The following is a 16,776-nucleotide window of genomic DNA, read 5'->3' as shown; positions in this document are numbered from 1 at the left end:
GGGGAAGACACTCGTCAGGCCTCGTCACTGGTTCCTTTGCTCACCCGCTCCCACTCGTGTACAGACACTGGATGCGCCTCCCTGGCCCTGACCTGCTTCCCCGTGCGCAGGGGCACGGGCACACTTCGGCCCGCCTCCTCCCTCCCTCAGACAGCATGAGGCCACACCGGCTCAGAGTTGCACCCTGGGGGTGGGCTGTGTTCATGCAGCTGAAGTCCTGCCACAGGTAAAGGTGGCCCCACTGGCTTTGCCCCTCATAGCCCCACCCCCGCACTCAGTCTGAGCCCCTGGTGGTTCCCCTCTCACTCCTACGCGGGGCCCCTGTCCATGTGCCCCAACGGACCGCCCAACGATCCTGGAAGCCCTGGCTGTGGCTCTGCTCCGTGGGCTGCTGGAGCTCAGCAGGGACAGCTGAGTAAGATGGGGACTGTCAACGGGGGAGAGTCTGAGCCCTGATACAACTGGGCGCCCCAGGAGGCTCCGCAGTGACATCCTAGCCGCGTTCGCTCTGTCATGAGACCCTCTCTGGGCAGATGTCAAGGCACGGTGCAGAAAGCCTCCACCTTGCTGCTAGGGGGCTTCTCCCAATTCTGCCACAACTTAACCATCTCATTGGCAGCGGGAGCGAAAGACCTAAGAAGTCTTCATCAGAGAACAGTGTCCACTGATTATGGGCTTCAGACTGTAGAATGACTCTCCTCGTGCAGTGTCTGAGAGCTAGGCTAAGATGCTCTGCCGCTAGAGCCAACCCGCCTTGGAGAACATGTCCGTGTGGGTGGCCTAGGCCAAGGGTGCCTTGGAATGGTTCCACGTACTGTCCCAGGAAGTGGCAGCATAGCTTTTGCCCTTGGCCCTGTCCTGGTCCCTTCAGAGTGGGTATGGCAGCAGGTCATATGCCGACACCCCTAAAGCCTCCAAGAGCAGCCCCAGGCTTGGTGGGTGCTGCTCACCCTGCACACGTGCCCTGGGGTTCTTTTCTGCCTGTTTCCTGCTTCTGTTCTTCCCCTCAATCCTGGCCACTCCAAACCACTGCTTCTGGGGCCAGAGAGATGCCAGGCCAACTGTCCCTGACTCCTACTGGTGTCCTGGTGGATGGTCGGCCCCGACGTACCCCTGTTGGCTGTCCTGATCCCTGCAGGGCTTCAGCCTCTCTGCGGTTCAGCACCTATTCTGGGTGGGTGTCGGAAGGGGTGGTCACAATTAGAGGAGTGTGTGTATCTAGGAGAGCAGGCGCCTAGGAGTGTAGGGTTTATCTGGGGATCTGGGGAGGGATGACAGACAGGAAGGGTGTTCCCAGGAAGGAGCTGGCATGTGCAGAGGGAAGGACCTGGTAAAGAAGCTGGTATGACTGGTTTTCGATGAAGCTGGAGGAGTCTTCAGGGCCTCGAGTTCTCAAGCTCCAGGTAAAAGTCTGGCACTGGGGGGCCACTGAGTGTATTCAAGTTGCAGAGTGATGGGGTTCCACTGCAGACGGAGGAGTCCCCTGCTGCCGCTGAGATCTCTCTGAGTTGGAGAAAGAGGCTGGCCCTGGTTCCCTGCAGTATCTTTCCAAGGGGAGTGAGAGCCCAAAGAAGGCAGAGTGGCTAGCACTCCTTCAAGGTGACAGATGACGCGCAGTTGGGCAGGTCATATGCCAAACTTGGGCCAGGCTTTGTGAGTTCACCTTGGTGGAGGCTTGTACTGGGCACTGCAAGGCCCCATTAGCTGACTTCCCCCTTCCCCCACAGGGCTTGCCGGCCCCTCCTTTCGAAGAGCAAGCAGACCGTGGGTGGGGGTGCTGGGAGGGACACACCGCAGGCCCTCCTGTGGACACCTGCTGCCAGTGCCCCAGGCTGCCTGGGAGGAGATGCTGGCCTGGGGGCAGCCAACAGCTTGGCCACAGGATGGCAGCAGAGAACCAATTGTTAATTGCTGCACCCCACCCCCAGAACGGGTGGACAGGGTGCTTAAGGAGGGCTCCAGAGTGGCCCAAAGGCAGGATACAGGTCACAAGACTCCGTGCCTCTGCCCCAGGCGCAGAATGTTTCCTTTCAGCCTTGCCCTGCATGACTATCTTTAGACATGTTGACTGGAGCACAGGAACCAAGCCATGGTTTTTCATGCTTGTTTATTCATTTCCGGGCCTACTCGGGTAACAGAAGGGAGTGCCTTTTACATGACCTCGGGCACTGTATCCTCCCAGCACCGTCACCAGGTGCTCAGCCTCCAGGGGTAGTGGAGTCCAGCACTAGGGATGCGGGAAGCAGGAGAGTCAGGCATCCAGAAGGAGCTGCACTGGGGTGGATGTAGTACAGGGTCTGTGAGACCCCCCCACCAAAAAAAAAAAAATCGACCTGGCACTGCCTGGATTAGGAAGGTTTCCTGGAGAATGTGCCACCTAAGCTGCAAGAAGAAGAAGAAGAAGGGAAAAGGGTGCTCCTGGAAGGAGGCACAAGGAGCCTGGCCTGGGCAGGGAGTGGAGGAGATACAGCTTCCCTGGCCAGGCCAAAGCCTGTTGGGCTGTGGCCTCCTCTCGCTCCTGCTCCCCTTACTCTCCAAAGTCCTGGGGCCCACGATTCACAGGCCCTCAGGCCAGGGCTGCCCTGGGAAGCTTTCCCTGCCTCCAGGGTCCCAGCCCACTTGGCTGAGAATGTCCCCCAGAGCCCCTCTTCCTTGTTAGGCGGGACCAGTGTCGATGCCTGTAGAGAATTTTTTATGAGTGTATTTGAGCCAAACTGGTGACAATTGCTGGGGAAGCAAAATCTGAATGGATTGAAAAAATCCTCTGGTAAATGGCAGTTTTTCAGCTTACTCTGTACATTTAGAATCAAATGAGAAGTTGTAGGGAGGGTTACATGATATTTATTGGTGGTAGATTAAAAAGAAAACAACAGTGGGGAGAATCTCTGGGATTAGTTAAAAAGTAAAACTGAGAGACACACACTTCTTTCACATGGGCAGGTGCAGGCCAGTTAACATGTACAGTACATAGAGGTGCTATTTGAGGAACAAAGTAACAATGAGGGGTTCCATGGTCTCATGCTGGGTACTGCGGTTGTGCCCAGAGGAGTCTTAGAGACACAAAGACAGTAGACCAGATGAGTTAAGATTGACCTTTGTCAAGGAAGCTACAGGCCTAGGTTGTGACTACCCACCATGACCCACTTCTTATTCCAAATTTTTGTGGTCAGACCAAACTGGGTCTCTGAGTTTGCAGGGCCTGCCACGCTGGCCTCTCCTGAGCTTGTCGGGTTTAGCATGTGGCCCCTTTTTCACCCATGCCGGTTACCAAGGGGAAGCCGCTGAGGTCCCAGTGAGAGACAGCAAGGGCAGGCGTGGGTTGCCTCGCCTACCCCGCCCCCGCCCCCCACCCCCCAGCCTGGGGAGAGGGCTCTGGGCCCCCACCTTGTCCGAGCTACATCCTCCTTTCAAAGGGAGAGACCTGAGGCCCAGGAAGGCCTGCAGGGCAGGTTAGAGGTGCCCGAGCTTCCCCGCGTATCAGGGGGCGCCGCAGCAGAGCTGGGGAGGCAGGCAGGCCTTATGCGTTCTTGTCCCCATCCCACAGCTTCTGCACATGATGGGGGGACCCGAACGAGTGCTGGGCCTCCCCACAAGCTCTCCTCTGACTCCACAGTTCAGAGAAAACCCCTGCTGGCCCACCTTACGGCCCCTCCCATCCAAAGGTGGTCACGGCGCCACACACCTTACTCAGGCGCCATCCTATTGCCGACAGTCCAGGGCAAGCCCACGGGAGGATGGCCCCTGCCCACGGAGGGCAGTGTCACTCCTGGGGTGCACTCACCTCTCCCCTCCGGTCCCGCATACGTTCCTGTTCTCTTCCCCACACAGTGGGTTCCCCAGGTCCTCCCCGGGAACCAGCATTGAGGGTGCTGCTGGAAAAAGGCACGGAGAGAAAAAGTGGGCTAGGTCGTCCTCGAAACCCGCCCCCCCCCCCCCCCCGACCCCCGCCCCTGGCACCGGGGCGGCTCTGCCCCCTCCTCACCTCAGCCCAGTGCGGGGGCGGGCCTGGACTGGACGGTTCAGGCCTACTTACTTCTCTCCAGGCCACTCCAGGCGCACTCAGTCCCAGGCCACTGAGAGAAAGACGCGCAAGGAGGAGCGGGACATCCCAGGCTTGGGAGAGCCTGGAGGGCCAGCCCGGCCCGGCCCAGCCTGGCCCAGCCCAGCCTAGGACGGGCTCCTCCCGCCGCCCCGCCCCCAACCTTGGCCCCGCCCGCCCTCGCCGCCGGCGACCCGCCGACTTTGCTCTCAGCGACGGCCAGGAGCGGCGGCTAGGGCAGCAAGCAGGTGAGTCGGCCTCTCCAGCTCCAGCCCCCTGTGTGCGCCCTTCTGTGCCAGGCGCTCGACCTGAGGGCAGGGGAGGAGAGGGGAGCGTCACAGGAGCCCCAGGCAGGGGTCCGCTGCCCAGGGCTCTCAGGACTCGCGCGGGACGCTGGTCCCAGCCCTCGAGTCTGCTCCCAGCCGGGCCTTTGGCCTGTGGGAGTGCCCTTGGGGCCCCCGTGGGCCTCGATGGAGCTCCTCCCGCAGCCCCTGCGGCCCTCCCTGCTGCTGCTGCTGCTGCTGCTGCTGCCGCCGCGGGGGGTGCCCACGGCTGGCAGGTCCTGGCAGTGCCCGCGCATCCCCTACGCCGCCTCCCGCGACTTTGACATGGAGTACGTGGTGCCCAGCTTCTCGCCGGGCGGGCCGGTACAGGCCCTGGCGACCTTTGAGGGCGGCGAGGATGGAAGTGCCGTGTTCGTAGCCACGCGCAATCGCCTGTACATGCTTGGGCCAGACTTGCAATTCCTCGAGAGCCTGGTCACAGGCCCCGCTGGGGACCCCGGCTGCCAGACATGTGCGGCCTGTGGCCCGGGCCCCCACGGCCCGCCAGGTGACACAGACGCCAAGGTGCTGGTGCTGGACCCGGGACTGCCGGCCCTGATCAGCTGCGGCTCCAGTCTGCGCGGCCGCTGCTTCCTACATGAGCTCGAGCCTGGCGGATCCTCCCCGCGCCTGGCACCGCCATCCTGTCTCTTCTCTGCCCACCACAACCGGCCCGAAGACTGCCCCGACTGTGTGGCCAGCCCTCTGGGCACCCTCGTGACCGTGGTTGAGCAGGGCCGCGCCGCGTACCTCTATGTGGCGTCTTCGCTGGACGCGGAGGTAGCCGCGAGCTTCAGCCCACGCTCAGTGTCTATCCGGCGCCTCAAGGCCGACGCATCAGGATTCGCACCGGCCTTCAAGGCACTGTCGGTGCTGCCCGCGCACCTCGCGTCCTACCGCATCGAATACGTGTACAGCTTCCACGCGGGGGACTTCGTCTACTTTCTGACTGTGCAGCCAGCCAGCCTGGCTGCCGCCCCTGGCGCCTTACACACGCGCGTGGCCCGGCTCAGTGCGATTGACACTGATGTGGGCAACTACCGCGAGCTGGTCCTCGACTGCCATTTCGAACCCAAGCGTCGGCGACGCGGGGCGTCGGTGGTCGGGCAGCCATACCCGGTGCTGCGGGCAGCCCACACCGCTCCCGTAGGCAGCCAGCTGGCCGCCGAGCTGAGCATAGCGGAGGGCGAGGAAGTGCTCTTCGGGGTCTTTGGGGCCAGCAGAGACAGTAGCCTCGGTGGGGGCCCCAACTCGGTCGTCTGTGCCTTCCCCATCGATCTGATGGACAAGCTCATAGAGGAGGGCGAGGAGCGCTGCTGTAAGCCACCCGCCCGCCCGGGCCTCCGGAGAAACCTCGACTTCTTCCAGGCCCCCAGTTTGTGCCCCAACCCGGTAAGTGGAACAAGCCCCTCTCATCTGTGAGTGGTGGCTGAGGCCAGGCTGCTTTCCTTCCACCCCTGAGAGCACCGGGGAGCCTGGAGGGCCAGAGAGGGGTTTTCTCTGCCACCCACTCCTGTCGGGCTGCAGTGGTGTGAGGGAGTCGGCCAAACAAAGGCCCCGCAGCCAGGCGAGCCCCCCAGCCAGGCGAGCCCCCCAGCCAGGCGAGCCCCTTGCGGCTGCCCCGTTTTGCTCTCACCCTCTCACCTATCTTGGTCTCTGATTTTTTAGGCAGTTTCCCTGGTTATGTGAGAACTGGGTTGCATCATAACTGTCGCTCTGCCGGGAGCCCTGCCAAGCTCTGGGTGAACGATGGGCATCCCCCCTGTCTGCCCACTGCACGTCCCCTCTGGGACAGACACGGAAAGCAGCCTCCCCACACCCTCAGAGGCTCACGGACCCACCCAGGCTCACAGCTGCTCACCAGCACAGTTCCTTTTCTTTTTCAAATTTAATCTTTATTGTATTCCCCCTCCCCATTACCATTTAATCCCCTTCTACCCACTTCCCCATAACGCAGTTTCACTTTCTCTGTGGGAGCACTTGTTTTGTTCTGCTGTCCAAGGAGGATGGGGCAGGAGGGGTGGAGAATGCCCCCACCCCTGTTCCAGGGAGCTTCCTGGGCCAGGGAGGTGTGGGGCTTGCCAGGGAGTTTGCATGGCTTGGGTTTTTTGGACCTACTCATCCCTGATTGATCGTTCTCCATAGGGTGATTGTGGGAGGCCCCAGGACATGGTGGGAAGGTGGCTTGGTTCTCGTAGATTCCAGGAGGCTCAACCCTGGTCTTGTGCAAACAACTGTAAACATCTAGGAATGAGTAAAGCCTGGTTGGAACTGATTCACCGCCACACAGGAGTCCCAGGCATTTTTCCATTCTCGTTGGGGCCCTGCCCAAGTCTCCCTTCTCACCCTGGGCAGGAGGTCTCCCAACCCATGCTGAATCGGGGGCTCCTTCCCGCAGACCCTGAGACCCCGGTTCTCCCAGGCCATGGTGTCAGGGAGTTGGAGCAGAGACAAACAGGGCATTCCTTAAAATGCTGAGGACAAAACCAAAACTGATTTCTTGAAGCCACCGAAGCAGTCTCACCTTAGATCACGGGAAATTAAACCAGGAAAATGGGGTGAATGGCATGGGACAAGTGGTCTCTCAGCGAGCTGACCCACAGTCACTGCTTGCAGTCTGTGGCTGCCCTGTGGCCGTGGCCCTGCCATGACATTCGCCATCAGTTCCTTCCCAGCTCCTGTTGATGGCTCAGAGGTGGGAGAAGTTTGACGCATGAGGGTGGGGGAGTCTTCCGCCTCCCTCCCTCAGCTGATGTCCTCTTGGTTGAGCAGGCCCTAGGGCTGGGGCTCCCTTGTCTGGGCCTGGCAGCCCTGCCTGCCCTCTTCTTCTCCCCCCTGGGGCATCAGGACCTCTCCCCAACTTGGCTAGCGGTCAGTGGGTCAGAAGACACCTAGCAAGACTTGGTAGTGCCAGGCCCTGCCCACAGGTTGGGTCAGCCCCTGGGATGTACGTGAGCCAGCTCGTACTGTTTGTCCAGTGACCAGCCATGTGCTCTCCAGGGCAACATCCGCTGAGCGCTCCTTGGGGCTGGGCTCAGGAAGCCTGAGAGGCGCGGAGCTGCCGCCTGGCCCTCCGTGGGTCCTGGTAGGGTTTGAGTCTGAGGCAGTCGCTCTCCTCTGGGGGGCATCGCACACTAAAGTGTTCAGGAGCTGTGGGCCCCTCGACAGGCCTGGGGAGCCAGAGCTAAGACTCTGGAACCCAGGGCAGCAGGCAAGGGCGTGACTCCAATGGGAGTAGGGCCTCTCTTCCGCCCCTCAGCCCCACCTGTTCCTGAGTCATGCTGAAAACACCTGGCTGGCTTCCGGCTAGGAATAGGCCTCTTTCCTTCCTCAAGTGAGGGCAGAGTCTCAGGCCCTGCCTACCCAGGCTGCAGACCCAGAGTGAGTGGAGTTTCTGGGCCCAGCCCTGCACCTGCTCCTGTCCCCAGCGCTCCTGATCGGTGCTCAGGACTGATGGCTGGGTTACGCATGCTTGGTCCCACGCGGGCCTTGAGGATTGCCCCAGAGCTGGCGAGGGAGGGTCTTAAGCACCTAGGACTGCTGAGCCCGGCCAGCACTTTGCACCCATCTCTATCCAATACCTTGCATTCACGCCCTGGCTTCCTGATTTCCAGAAGCTTCTATCGCCCTGCCCTGGAGCACTGAGTGCAGCCCCCCAAACACGTCCTCCCCCCGCCATTAAGAGCAGGGGAGAGGTTAGCATCTCCTGGCCCCTGGGGCCCAGCTTGGCAAACAGACCTTCAGACCTTGGTTTATCCCTTTTGTACCTTTAGGAGGCACAGGTAGCCAATGGGGGTGCAGGAAGACCTCTGAGTCTCAGGGAGAAGGACCCTGTTACCAACCCTGTGCTGACAAATTAACCTCAGAGTTCAGGCCCCTTAAGATGGTGGAGAAACCGAAGCCCTAAGAGGGGACAGCATTTGCTGAAGTGCAGGGCAGAACCAGCAGGGAGCAGGAGAGGACTCTAGTCAGGAGCTCAGACTATCCAACCTGGCTCCTCTCCCTGAGTGAGAGGCTTCACAGCCTTTGACAAGTGACCGAACCTCTCTGAGCCTGTTTCCTTATCTGCCAAATGGGGCTGGTGAGTGGCTGTGAGGACAGACTGGGGCTGGGTCTGTAAGACTCAGTACCTCATTATCGGAACGGATGTGGTGGGGCAGGGCAAGGCGGAGGGGAGGCTGGCCTTCCAGCCCGGCCCGCTCTGGCCGTGCTCTCCCTGAGAGCCCCACCGCGGGGCGGGGTGGGGATGCCGGCACAGGCAGGCCGGGGCGGGGGGTGGGGGGGAGTTTGCCCTGCTGTGGTCGCTGACAGAGGCCCCAGGGGGTCACTGTGTGGGGTGAGCCCTGACTCCTTCCCTGATTTTTCCCCAGCCTGGCCTGGTGTCTCTCAGCCCCAACACCAGCTGCTACCACTTCCCTCTGCTGGTCAGCAGCAGCCTCTTACGTGTGGACCTGTTCAACGGGCTGTTAGGGCCAGTGCAGGTCACCGCACTGCACGTGACGCGCCTTGACAATGTCACAGTGGCCCACATGGGCACAACTGACGGGCGCATCCTTCAGGTAGGTCCCTCATCTCCACAGCCCTTTGTCCCTGGTCCCCGCCCCCTTCCCCGTTTTGCTCACAGCTGACCTGTCCCAGGTGGAGCTGGCCAGGTCTCTCAACTACCTGCTGTATGTGTCCAACTTCTCATTGGGCAACAGTAAGCAGCCTGTGCAACGAGATGTCAGTCGTCTTGGAAACCACCTGTTCTTTGCTTCTGGGGACAAGGTAAGAATGGCAGGGGCATGGCCTAGGGCCAGGGCTGTGGGGGCACAGCCTCCCTGCCAGTACAGGGAGGCATGGACACACAGGTTACCACCCTGATTTAGAATGGGCCCAGGGGTCGAAGGGGCAACCCCCTCCAGACACCCCTGAGCCACCTTTCTGCCATTCCAAGGTCTTCCAGGTACCCGTCCGCGGCCCCGGCTGCCGCCACTTCCTCACCTGTGGGCGTTGTCTGCGGGCGCAGCGATTCATGGGCTGTGGCTGGTGTGGGGGCATCTGTGGCCGGCAGAAGGAGTGTCCTGGCTCCTGGCAACAGGACCATTGCCCCCCTGAGCTTGCTGAGGTATGGCTTGCCTGGCCGGGCACAGGTGAGGGTGACACAAGCTGGGCCCAGGGTGGGGACCAGCAGGTCTTGACCATGGTCTTCCTTAGGCCTGCGATGGCCTCAGGAAAGGCATCCTTGGCAGAGGAGATGGCCCAGGCAAAGCTTTGGAGGCCGAAAAGTGCTCAAGTGGGGACTAGCAAGGGACTTAGGATGAATGGAGTGTGGGGCAGGCCAGGGGCGCAGCAGAGAAGTTTGGGGGAAGCACGCAGGGCTGAGAGTCCTGGCCCACAAAGGCTGTCTGCTCCCCCTCCAGTTCTATCCCCACAGTGGGCCCCTGAGGGGCAGCACGAGGCTGACCTTGTGTGGCTCCAACTTCTATCTGCACCCTGCTGGGCTGGTGCCTGAGGGCACCCATCAGGTCACCGTTGGTCAAAGTCCCTGCCGACTGCTGCCCAAGGACAGCTCAAACTTGAGGTACAACTATTCCCTGCCCTTCCTACCCGTGGTGGGGCAACCAACCAGTTCCTTCCCCGTGAGACTCTGTCCTCTGCTTACTGGGGGCAAGGAGGGGTGAAGCCAGCTGCAGCGGCTCTGGCTGCCTGGCGTGCCCGATGCACCTCTCTGTCCCTTCTGGAGCCTGCGTATGCCGTACCCGTCTCTTGAGTCATGGATCCAGCACAGCTAGTCCCTACCCTGCCAGATCCTGCCTGCCCTGGAGGGAGGCATGGGTGGAGAGAGGCCCCCCCTCAGCCCCAGAAGGGACGTGTGATTTGTGGTGGGCATGCAACCAGGCCTGTGTGACCCCTGGCTGACCTTGAGTTCCCGATGCTCTAGCCCGAAGTCCCAGAAGGGGTTTATAGAAGAGCTGGAGTGTGAGCTGGAGCCCTTGGATGCACAGGCAGCCGGGCCTGCCAACATTAGCCTCACTGTGACCAACATGCCACCGGGCAAGCACTTCCGCGTAGACGGCACCTCCACGCTGCAAGGCTTCTCTTTCATGGTGAGGCCACCTCGCCTCGTCTGTGCCCTTGCCAGCTGGGTGATAGGGGGAGGGGAGGGCTTGAAGTGGAGGGTCTCCTGCACCAAGCTAAGCCACCTCCATGCCCTCTTAGGAGCCAGTGCTAGAAGAAGTGCAACCCCTCTTTGGCCCACGGGCAGGGGGCACCCGCCTCACCCTTAAGGGCCGGGGCCTGTCCATAGGCACCAGCCGGACGGTGTTGGTCAACGGGACTGAGTGTCTTCTGGAATGGTAAGCGCTGGCAGGCAAGGGGATGGCAGGTCACAGGGACACACCTAGGGGAAAACTTACCAGGTAGAACCTGGATCGCTGTGAGAGCAGTGGGAGGGCTCAGTCGCATGGTCAGGTCCAAGAAGAGGGGTCTGTTGCCCCCTCCAGTCCAGAGGTGGTTCGGGAACAGCAAGGGAGACCATCATAGTCCATTGCCTTCCTCTAGCCAAGGCTGTTGGGAATCTGTTCCCTCCCTGCCTTCCTGGGGGTCTTACTGGGACCAGCTTGCCTTTAGACAGACCCGCGGAGTCTGGGCAGCTGGGGGGATGACCAACAGAGGAACTGGGAGGGATCGGCAGGCCCCCAGAGGAAGTGGGCCAAAGCGTCACCTGGATGGTGACCCTGAGCCCAGTCCCTCTGTTCTGCAGGGTCAGCGAGACGCAGCTTTTATGTACCACGCCTCCCAGTGCTGCTTTGGCCAGAGTTCCCATCCACCTGCAGGTGGGGGGCGCCGCGGTGCCTGGCTCCTGGACCTTCGACTACCGGGAAGACCCCATTGTGCTGGGTGTCAGCCCCAACTGTGGCTACACGTAAGTGCAACCTCTTTTACCACCCTGGCCGCCTAGGAATGAGGGAGCCACCCTCAGACAGCGCCCCAAGCCCACCAGCCCGCTCTCCTCCACAGCGGCTCCCGCGTCACCATCCGTGGCCAGCACCTGACTTCAGTGTGGCACCTAGTGCTGTCGTTCCATGATGGGCTTAAGGCAGTGGAGAGCAGGGTGAGTGGGCCCTGGCAGATGCCAGGTGGGCACTGGCCAGGAGGGAGGAAGGCCGGACCAGCCCCCTGAGTTCCTGCCCCACCCCAAGCTGGGCGGAGGAGACGGGGCGGGGGGGAGGGGAGGCACCTGGCTAACCACTCTCGATGGGCCCCAGCAGTGTGAGGGGCAGCTGCCGGAGAAGCATCGGTGCCGCCTGCCCGAATACGTGGTCCAAGGCCCCCAGGGGTGGGTGACAGGGAACCTGAGTGCCTGGGGGGATGGAGCTGCTGGCTTCACACTGCCTGGCTTTCGCTTCCTGCCCCCACCCCATCCACCCAGCACCAACCTGGCCCCACTGAAGCCTGAGGAGCAGGCTGTTAAGTTCGAGGTAAGTGTGGGGATGGAGGGCGGGCACCGCGGAGGGTTGGGGCTGAAGCCTGCCCAGGGCAGATGGGGGGCACTGGCTAGTCCTCATGACCATCTCTGCAGTACATTGGGCTAGGAGCTGTGGCGGATTGTGTGGATGTGAACGTGACCGTGGGCGGCAAGAGCTGCCAGCATGAGCTCCGAGGGGACGTGGTCATTTGTCCCCTGTCCCGCTCCCTGCAACTGGGCAAGGACGGCACCCCACTGCAGGTAGGCAGCTTGGCTGGCTCTTCACAGGAGATGTGGGTGGGGGTCTACAGGCTGGGCCTGAGCTGCCACGTGCCCCCAGGTCTGCGTGGATGGCGAATGTCACATCCTGGGCAGAGTGGTGCGGCCGGGCTCGGAGGGTGTCCCACAGAGAACGGTCCTTGGTGTCCTGCTGGCCCTGGTCCTGCTTGTGGTTGTGTTGGCCACTGCGCTTGTCTTCAACTACCGGCAGAGGAAGCAGCTAGGTGAGCTCCCCGCGCCCATACTGACTTGGCCTCTACCCCCAAACAATGGCATCTCCAAGTCCCTATATCCTCTCTCTGCCCAGGCCTTGGGGATCTGCCCACGCCTCCTGGGTAGGGGGCGGCCTCCAAGGGCTTGGAGAGGCTGTCTACAGGGGGCCTTCTTCCCTCAGTCCTCTCTTCAAACCTGCATGACCCGGCATCCTTGGACCAAACCACCAGAGCCACGCCTCTGCCTCTGCTCCAGTCTGGCTCCTGTTGCAGATACGGTCCTGGTGAGACGGTGGAGGCGCTCGAAGCTGGGGCCACATCCTCTGCTCCACAAGCCGCTCACTCTCTTTCCTCCACAGCAGCTCCTGCCCTGGGGCATCTGGATTCCACCACTCCAGTGCACAGAGAGTCCTTCTCAGACAGCGGGGATGGGTCCCATGTCCCACTGCTTCGGACAAAGTCCATCCAGCTTGGGGACCTGGACTCTGCACTCCTGGCCGAGGTCAAGGATGTGCTGATTCCCCATGAGCGGGTGGTCACCCACAGTGACCGAGTCATTGGCAAAGGTGCGGGGGCCAGGCCAGGTGGGGCCGGTGCAGAGGTGGAGTCCTGAGGTGACACGGGCTCACAAGGCAGTTAGGCAGGACTGCCACCGACCCTCCTGCTCTAACCCTCTCACCAACTGTCTGACCTCGGGCATACCCAGGGCCCTCTCCGAGCCTCCAGCTGCTCGTCTGTGAAGCGGGAGTTTGTTCTGTGTCCCAGGGGCTCGGGTGCAGAGTGGGGGCACCTGGGAGGGCTGCAGCCTTTGCCGTCATGCACCCTCTGCGTGTTTTTAATGTCAGATCGGCCATGGGTGCGCTGGGGTATGTCAAAGAGAGGGTATGGTCCCAGCACTGGGCGCCGGGGCCCTCTCACCACCTCCCCTCGCCAGGTCACTTTGGGGTCGTCTACCACGGAGAATACACAGACGAGGCCCAAAATCAAATTCACTGCGCTGTCAAGTCACTGAGTCGTAAGTGGGGCGGAGGGCTGGGCAGGTCCTCGCCCCTGCTCTGTTACCATCTCTCTGAGTGGCCCTGAGCAGGAGACCCTTCTCCTCCGTTTCCCCATCTGACCCTTGTAAAGGGCCTCCCTGCCCTGGGCCTGACTCACGCTGCTCTGCAGGCATCACAGAGGTGCAGGAGGTGGAGGCCTTCCTGCGCGAGGGGCTGCTCATGCGCGGTCTGCACCACCCAAACGTGCTGGCCCTCATCGGGATCGTGCTGCCGCCCGAAGGGCTGCCCAGTGTGCTGCTGCCCTATATGCGCCACGGAGACCTGCTCCAGTTCATCCGCTCACCCCAGCGGGTCAGTGCTCAGCTGGCCCTGGGTCGGGAGGCTTGGGCGGCAGCTGGTGGTGGAGCTGCTCGGCCCTTGCCTACTGACCCACCTGTGTCCCCAGAACCCCACCGTGAAGGACCTCATCAGCTTCGGCCTGCAAGTAGCCCGCGGCATGGAGTACCTGGCGGAGCAGAAGTTTGTGCACAGGGACCTGGCTGCTCGGAACTGCATGTGAGGGGCCGGGGCAGTTGGGGTGAAGCGAGGGGGTGGGCTCCAGCATCTATAGCTGCCCTAAAGGTGCTCAGAGAAGATTCCACGCGCCAGCCCTTGCTGCGCGGCCCCGGGCACGTCCTCCCCTCTCTGGGCCTCAGCTTTCCCGTCTGCCCAGTTAGGCTTATGTGGGACTCCGTGGCCCTGAAACCCCGTGAAGACCTGGAACAGGCTGGCGGGGGGCAGTCCTGAGTGGGATTCCCCTCTCCCAGGCTGGACGAGTCATTCACAGTCAAGGTGGCTGACTTCGGCCTGGCCCGAGGCGTCCTGGACAAGGAATACTACAGTGTTCAACAGCACCGCCACGCTCGCCTCCCTGTCAAATGGATGGCGCTGGAGAGCCTGCAGACCTACAGGTTCACCAGCAAGTCCGATGTGGTGAGACTCCGCCTGCCCCAGCGTCCACGTGGCCTCGGTGTGCCTGGCCTTGCCCCTCTGGCTCCAGATGAGGACCCAAGCCCAGGGACTCTCCAAACCGGGCAGCCCCCACAGCCCGTCCGCCCGCCTCGTGGGCAGGAGGAGGCTGTGAACTCACCGGCTCCTCAACAGTGCAGGCCCTGCCCAGCCCCAACTCTGAACCTGCTCAGGAGGTGGGAGGGGGCACAGGGAAGATGCTTGTGAGGCACTGGGGGAGGGGCTCTGACTGGGGGTGGAGCCTCCATTTCCAGCGAGAGAGCTCTGGGAGGTAGAAGACCTGGGAGTCCCCCTGCCCCCAAACTTGGAGTGACAACTGAGTCTCCTCACCCTTCCCCCGCTGCAGTGGTCATTTGGTGTGCTGCTGTGGGAGCTGCTGACACGGGGGGCCCCACCATACCCTCACGTCGACCCTTTTGACCTCACTCACTTCCTGGGCCAGGGCCGCCGCCTGCCCCAGCCTGAGTATTGCCCCGATTCCCTGTGAGTATGTACAGGGGGTAATGGGGAGCGAGCTGGGCCACAGGGGCAAGGAGGGGTAGGGGACGGGACTCTTGCCTCGCCTTCTGACTGATCCTTTGGTTGACCTGGAAAGGGACCCTCCCTGGGCCTTAGTTTCCTCATCTGTGGACTGGTTTTGGCCCTATTCAGGGCTGGGTGCTGGGAGGATATGATGGTCGCCATGGCAACAGCATTCCCATCTTCAAGTCTGGGTTGAGGCCAGTGCTTTCATTTCCCAGCACTCCTCTCCCCCACCCCTGCCAAGGGGGGCTGTTTTCCATCCTTTCCACTCACCGCATCTCAAGGAAAGCTTCCATTAGCTCCCACACTAGCCCCCCCACATCTCCAGATCGGACTTTTTGTCACGGGATCTAGTCTCAGGTTCCCCATTCTCGGAGGCACGGCGACGGCTGTGCTGTCCTCGCTGCCTGCGAGTGGGTTGGGTGCTGAGGTTCACCCCTTCAAGCAGTGAGTGCCCTGGCTGTGCCCAGGTCTCTGTGGGTAGGACAGAAGAGCCAGGTCACGGGTCCCGCCTTGGGCTGCACTCCAGAGGGGACGAGTAGCCCTGTTGCTCAGCCCTGCCTGCCCCGAGCCTGACTCCCGTGATTCATGACACTCATGCATCTGGTTTGCAGGGAGGGAAGTGAACTTCCCTGCCGCCTGCCTCCGGGCAAGGCTTCTGAAACAGATTCTGAGGTGGAGATTTACGTGCAGGAGTTTATTGGGAAGCAGGACCGGGCGGGCGGGGAAGTTGGGCAGCGATGAAGATGCGACAGAGGCCGCAGCCCATCCCACGGGGACTGCTGGCGATGACGGCCCTTCACAGTTGTAGGAAACTAAGTTCAAGGGGCCCGGTCTTTGTGCCAGATGTTAACCAGTCCCTGGTCACAGCTGTCCCTGAAGGGGGTGTGAGCTGGGAGAGGCAGTTCTTTCCTGCCCAGGGCAGCTCAGCCTGGACCTCAGCCTGGAGCCCAGCGGTCAGCAGTCGGGGGCGGATGGAGGGGGATCTGGGTAGCACACGTCTGTCCCAGGGTAAGTCCCTTCTCCTCCCTGGGCCTCAGTTTCCTCATCGGAGAAGTTGGGATGATTACAGGACCACCTGCAGAGAGTCTGAGAATTATGTGAGGTCATTGTTTGTAGGGCACTTGGAGGATTACTTCAGGCAAGGGCGACATTCCCAAGCTGCAGGGGCAAGTATTAGGGGCCACCAGGCAAACCGGAGAAACTCTGCTCGGGAACGAGGGCACGAGTGGCACTGCCCTCGACGCCCCTATCTCCGAGCTTTTCATCCTCACGTCCCCGGGCCTGGTCGTCTTTCCTAGAAGGTGTGATAATAGCCACGACAGCTCATGGGCTGGGCCCGTCCCAGGCGTCCTGTTAACTTATGCCCCAACGGCCGTGGGATCAGAGGAGGATCCAGAGGCACAGAGAGGTTAAGGAACTTGCCCCAAATCACAGCGCAAGGCACAAGGGTGCCGGAGCCCAAGCCCTTCACCCCTAAGGCACTGCGACCTTTGCCACAGTGGGAAGGCAGGGCTGGAGCAGCAATCACAATGAAGAGAAGAGCTGTCCCTGATCGGGCCATGCTAGGTGTGAGGCCCTGGTACCTGTCTTCATCCCTAAGTGGCCCGCCAGGGGGTTAACAGGGTGGGCAGCCCAGACTCTGGGCACGGCTGTGACCAGCCCCTGGCATTCTCCCCTCCCCTGCAGGTACGCAGTGATGCTGCGCTGCTGGGCGGCGGACCCTGCAGCGCGCCCCACCTTTGGAACGCTGGTGAGAGAAGTCGAGCAGGTGGCGCTGGCTCTGTGTGGGGACCACTATGTGCAGCTGTCCGTGGCCTATGTGAACCTGAGCCTTGACGCCTCCAAGGAGGCAAACGTGCCCCCAGAACAGCCACTGTCCCCGTCTGTGCACAGGAGTCCTGGGCGGCCTCGGCCCCTCTCAGAGCCACCAAGGCCCACGTGA

General features: G+C 61.7%; 1 protein-coding gene across 3 annotated transcripts; it reads left to right on the top strand.

Moving 5' to 3' along the window:
• The first annotated feature begins 4,509 nt into the window (after nt 1–4,509).
• On the top strand, nt 4,510–16,776 carry MST1R (macrophage stimulating 1 receptor). 3 transcript variants are annotated; one of them, XM_054594830.1, is made up of 20 exons: nt 4,510–5,754; nt 8,733–8,921; nt 9,001–9,129; nt 9,299–9,469; nt 9,765–9,925; nt 10,286–10,451; nt 10,564–10,700; nt 11,108–11,269; nt 11,365–11,458; nt 11,616–11,825; nt 11,927–12,073; nt 12,153–12,315; nt 12,486–12,587; nt 12,663–12,869; nt 13,238–13,318; nt 13,471–13,652; nt 13,747–13,856; nt 14,108–14,273; nt 14,656–14,792; nt 16,521–16,776. In XM_054594830.1, exons 1-20 carry the CDS (start codon nt 4,510–4,512, stop codon nt 16,774–16,776), a joined length of 4,215 nt encoding a protein of 1,404 aa, XP_054450805.1. The 3 variants fall into 3 exon arrangements, with proteins under 3 accessions (XP_054450805.1, XP_054450806.1, XP_054450807.1); XM_054594831.1 differs by lacking the exon at nt 11,927–12,073; XM_054594832.1 differs by lacking the exons at nt 8,733–8,921; nt 9,001–9,129.

This window comes from Pteronotus mesoamericanus, unplaced genomic scaffold, assembly GCF_021234165.1.
Source record: "Pteronotus mesoamericanus isolate MK-2021 breed Mesoamerican mustached bat unplaced genomic scaffold, CSHL_Meso_final scaffold_533, whole genome shotgun sequence".
NCBI lineage: Eukaryota > Metazoa > Chordata > Mammalia > Chiroptera > Mormoopidae > Pteronotus > Pteronotus mesoamericanus.
Note: the sequence above shows the minus strand (reverse complement) of the source record. Positions and strands in the feature narration are given on the sequence as shown.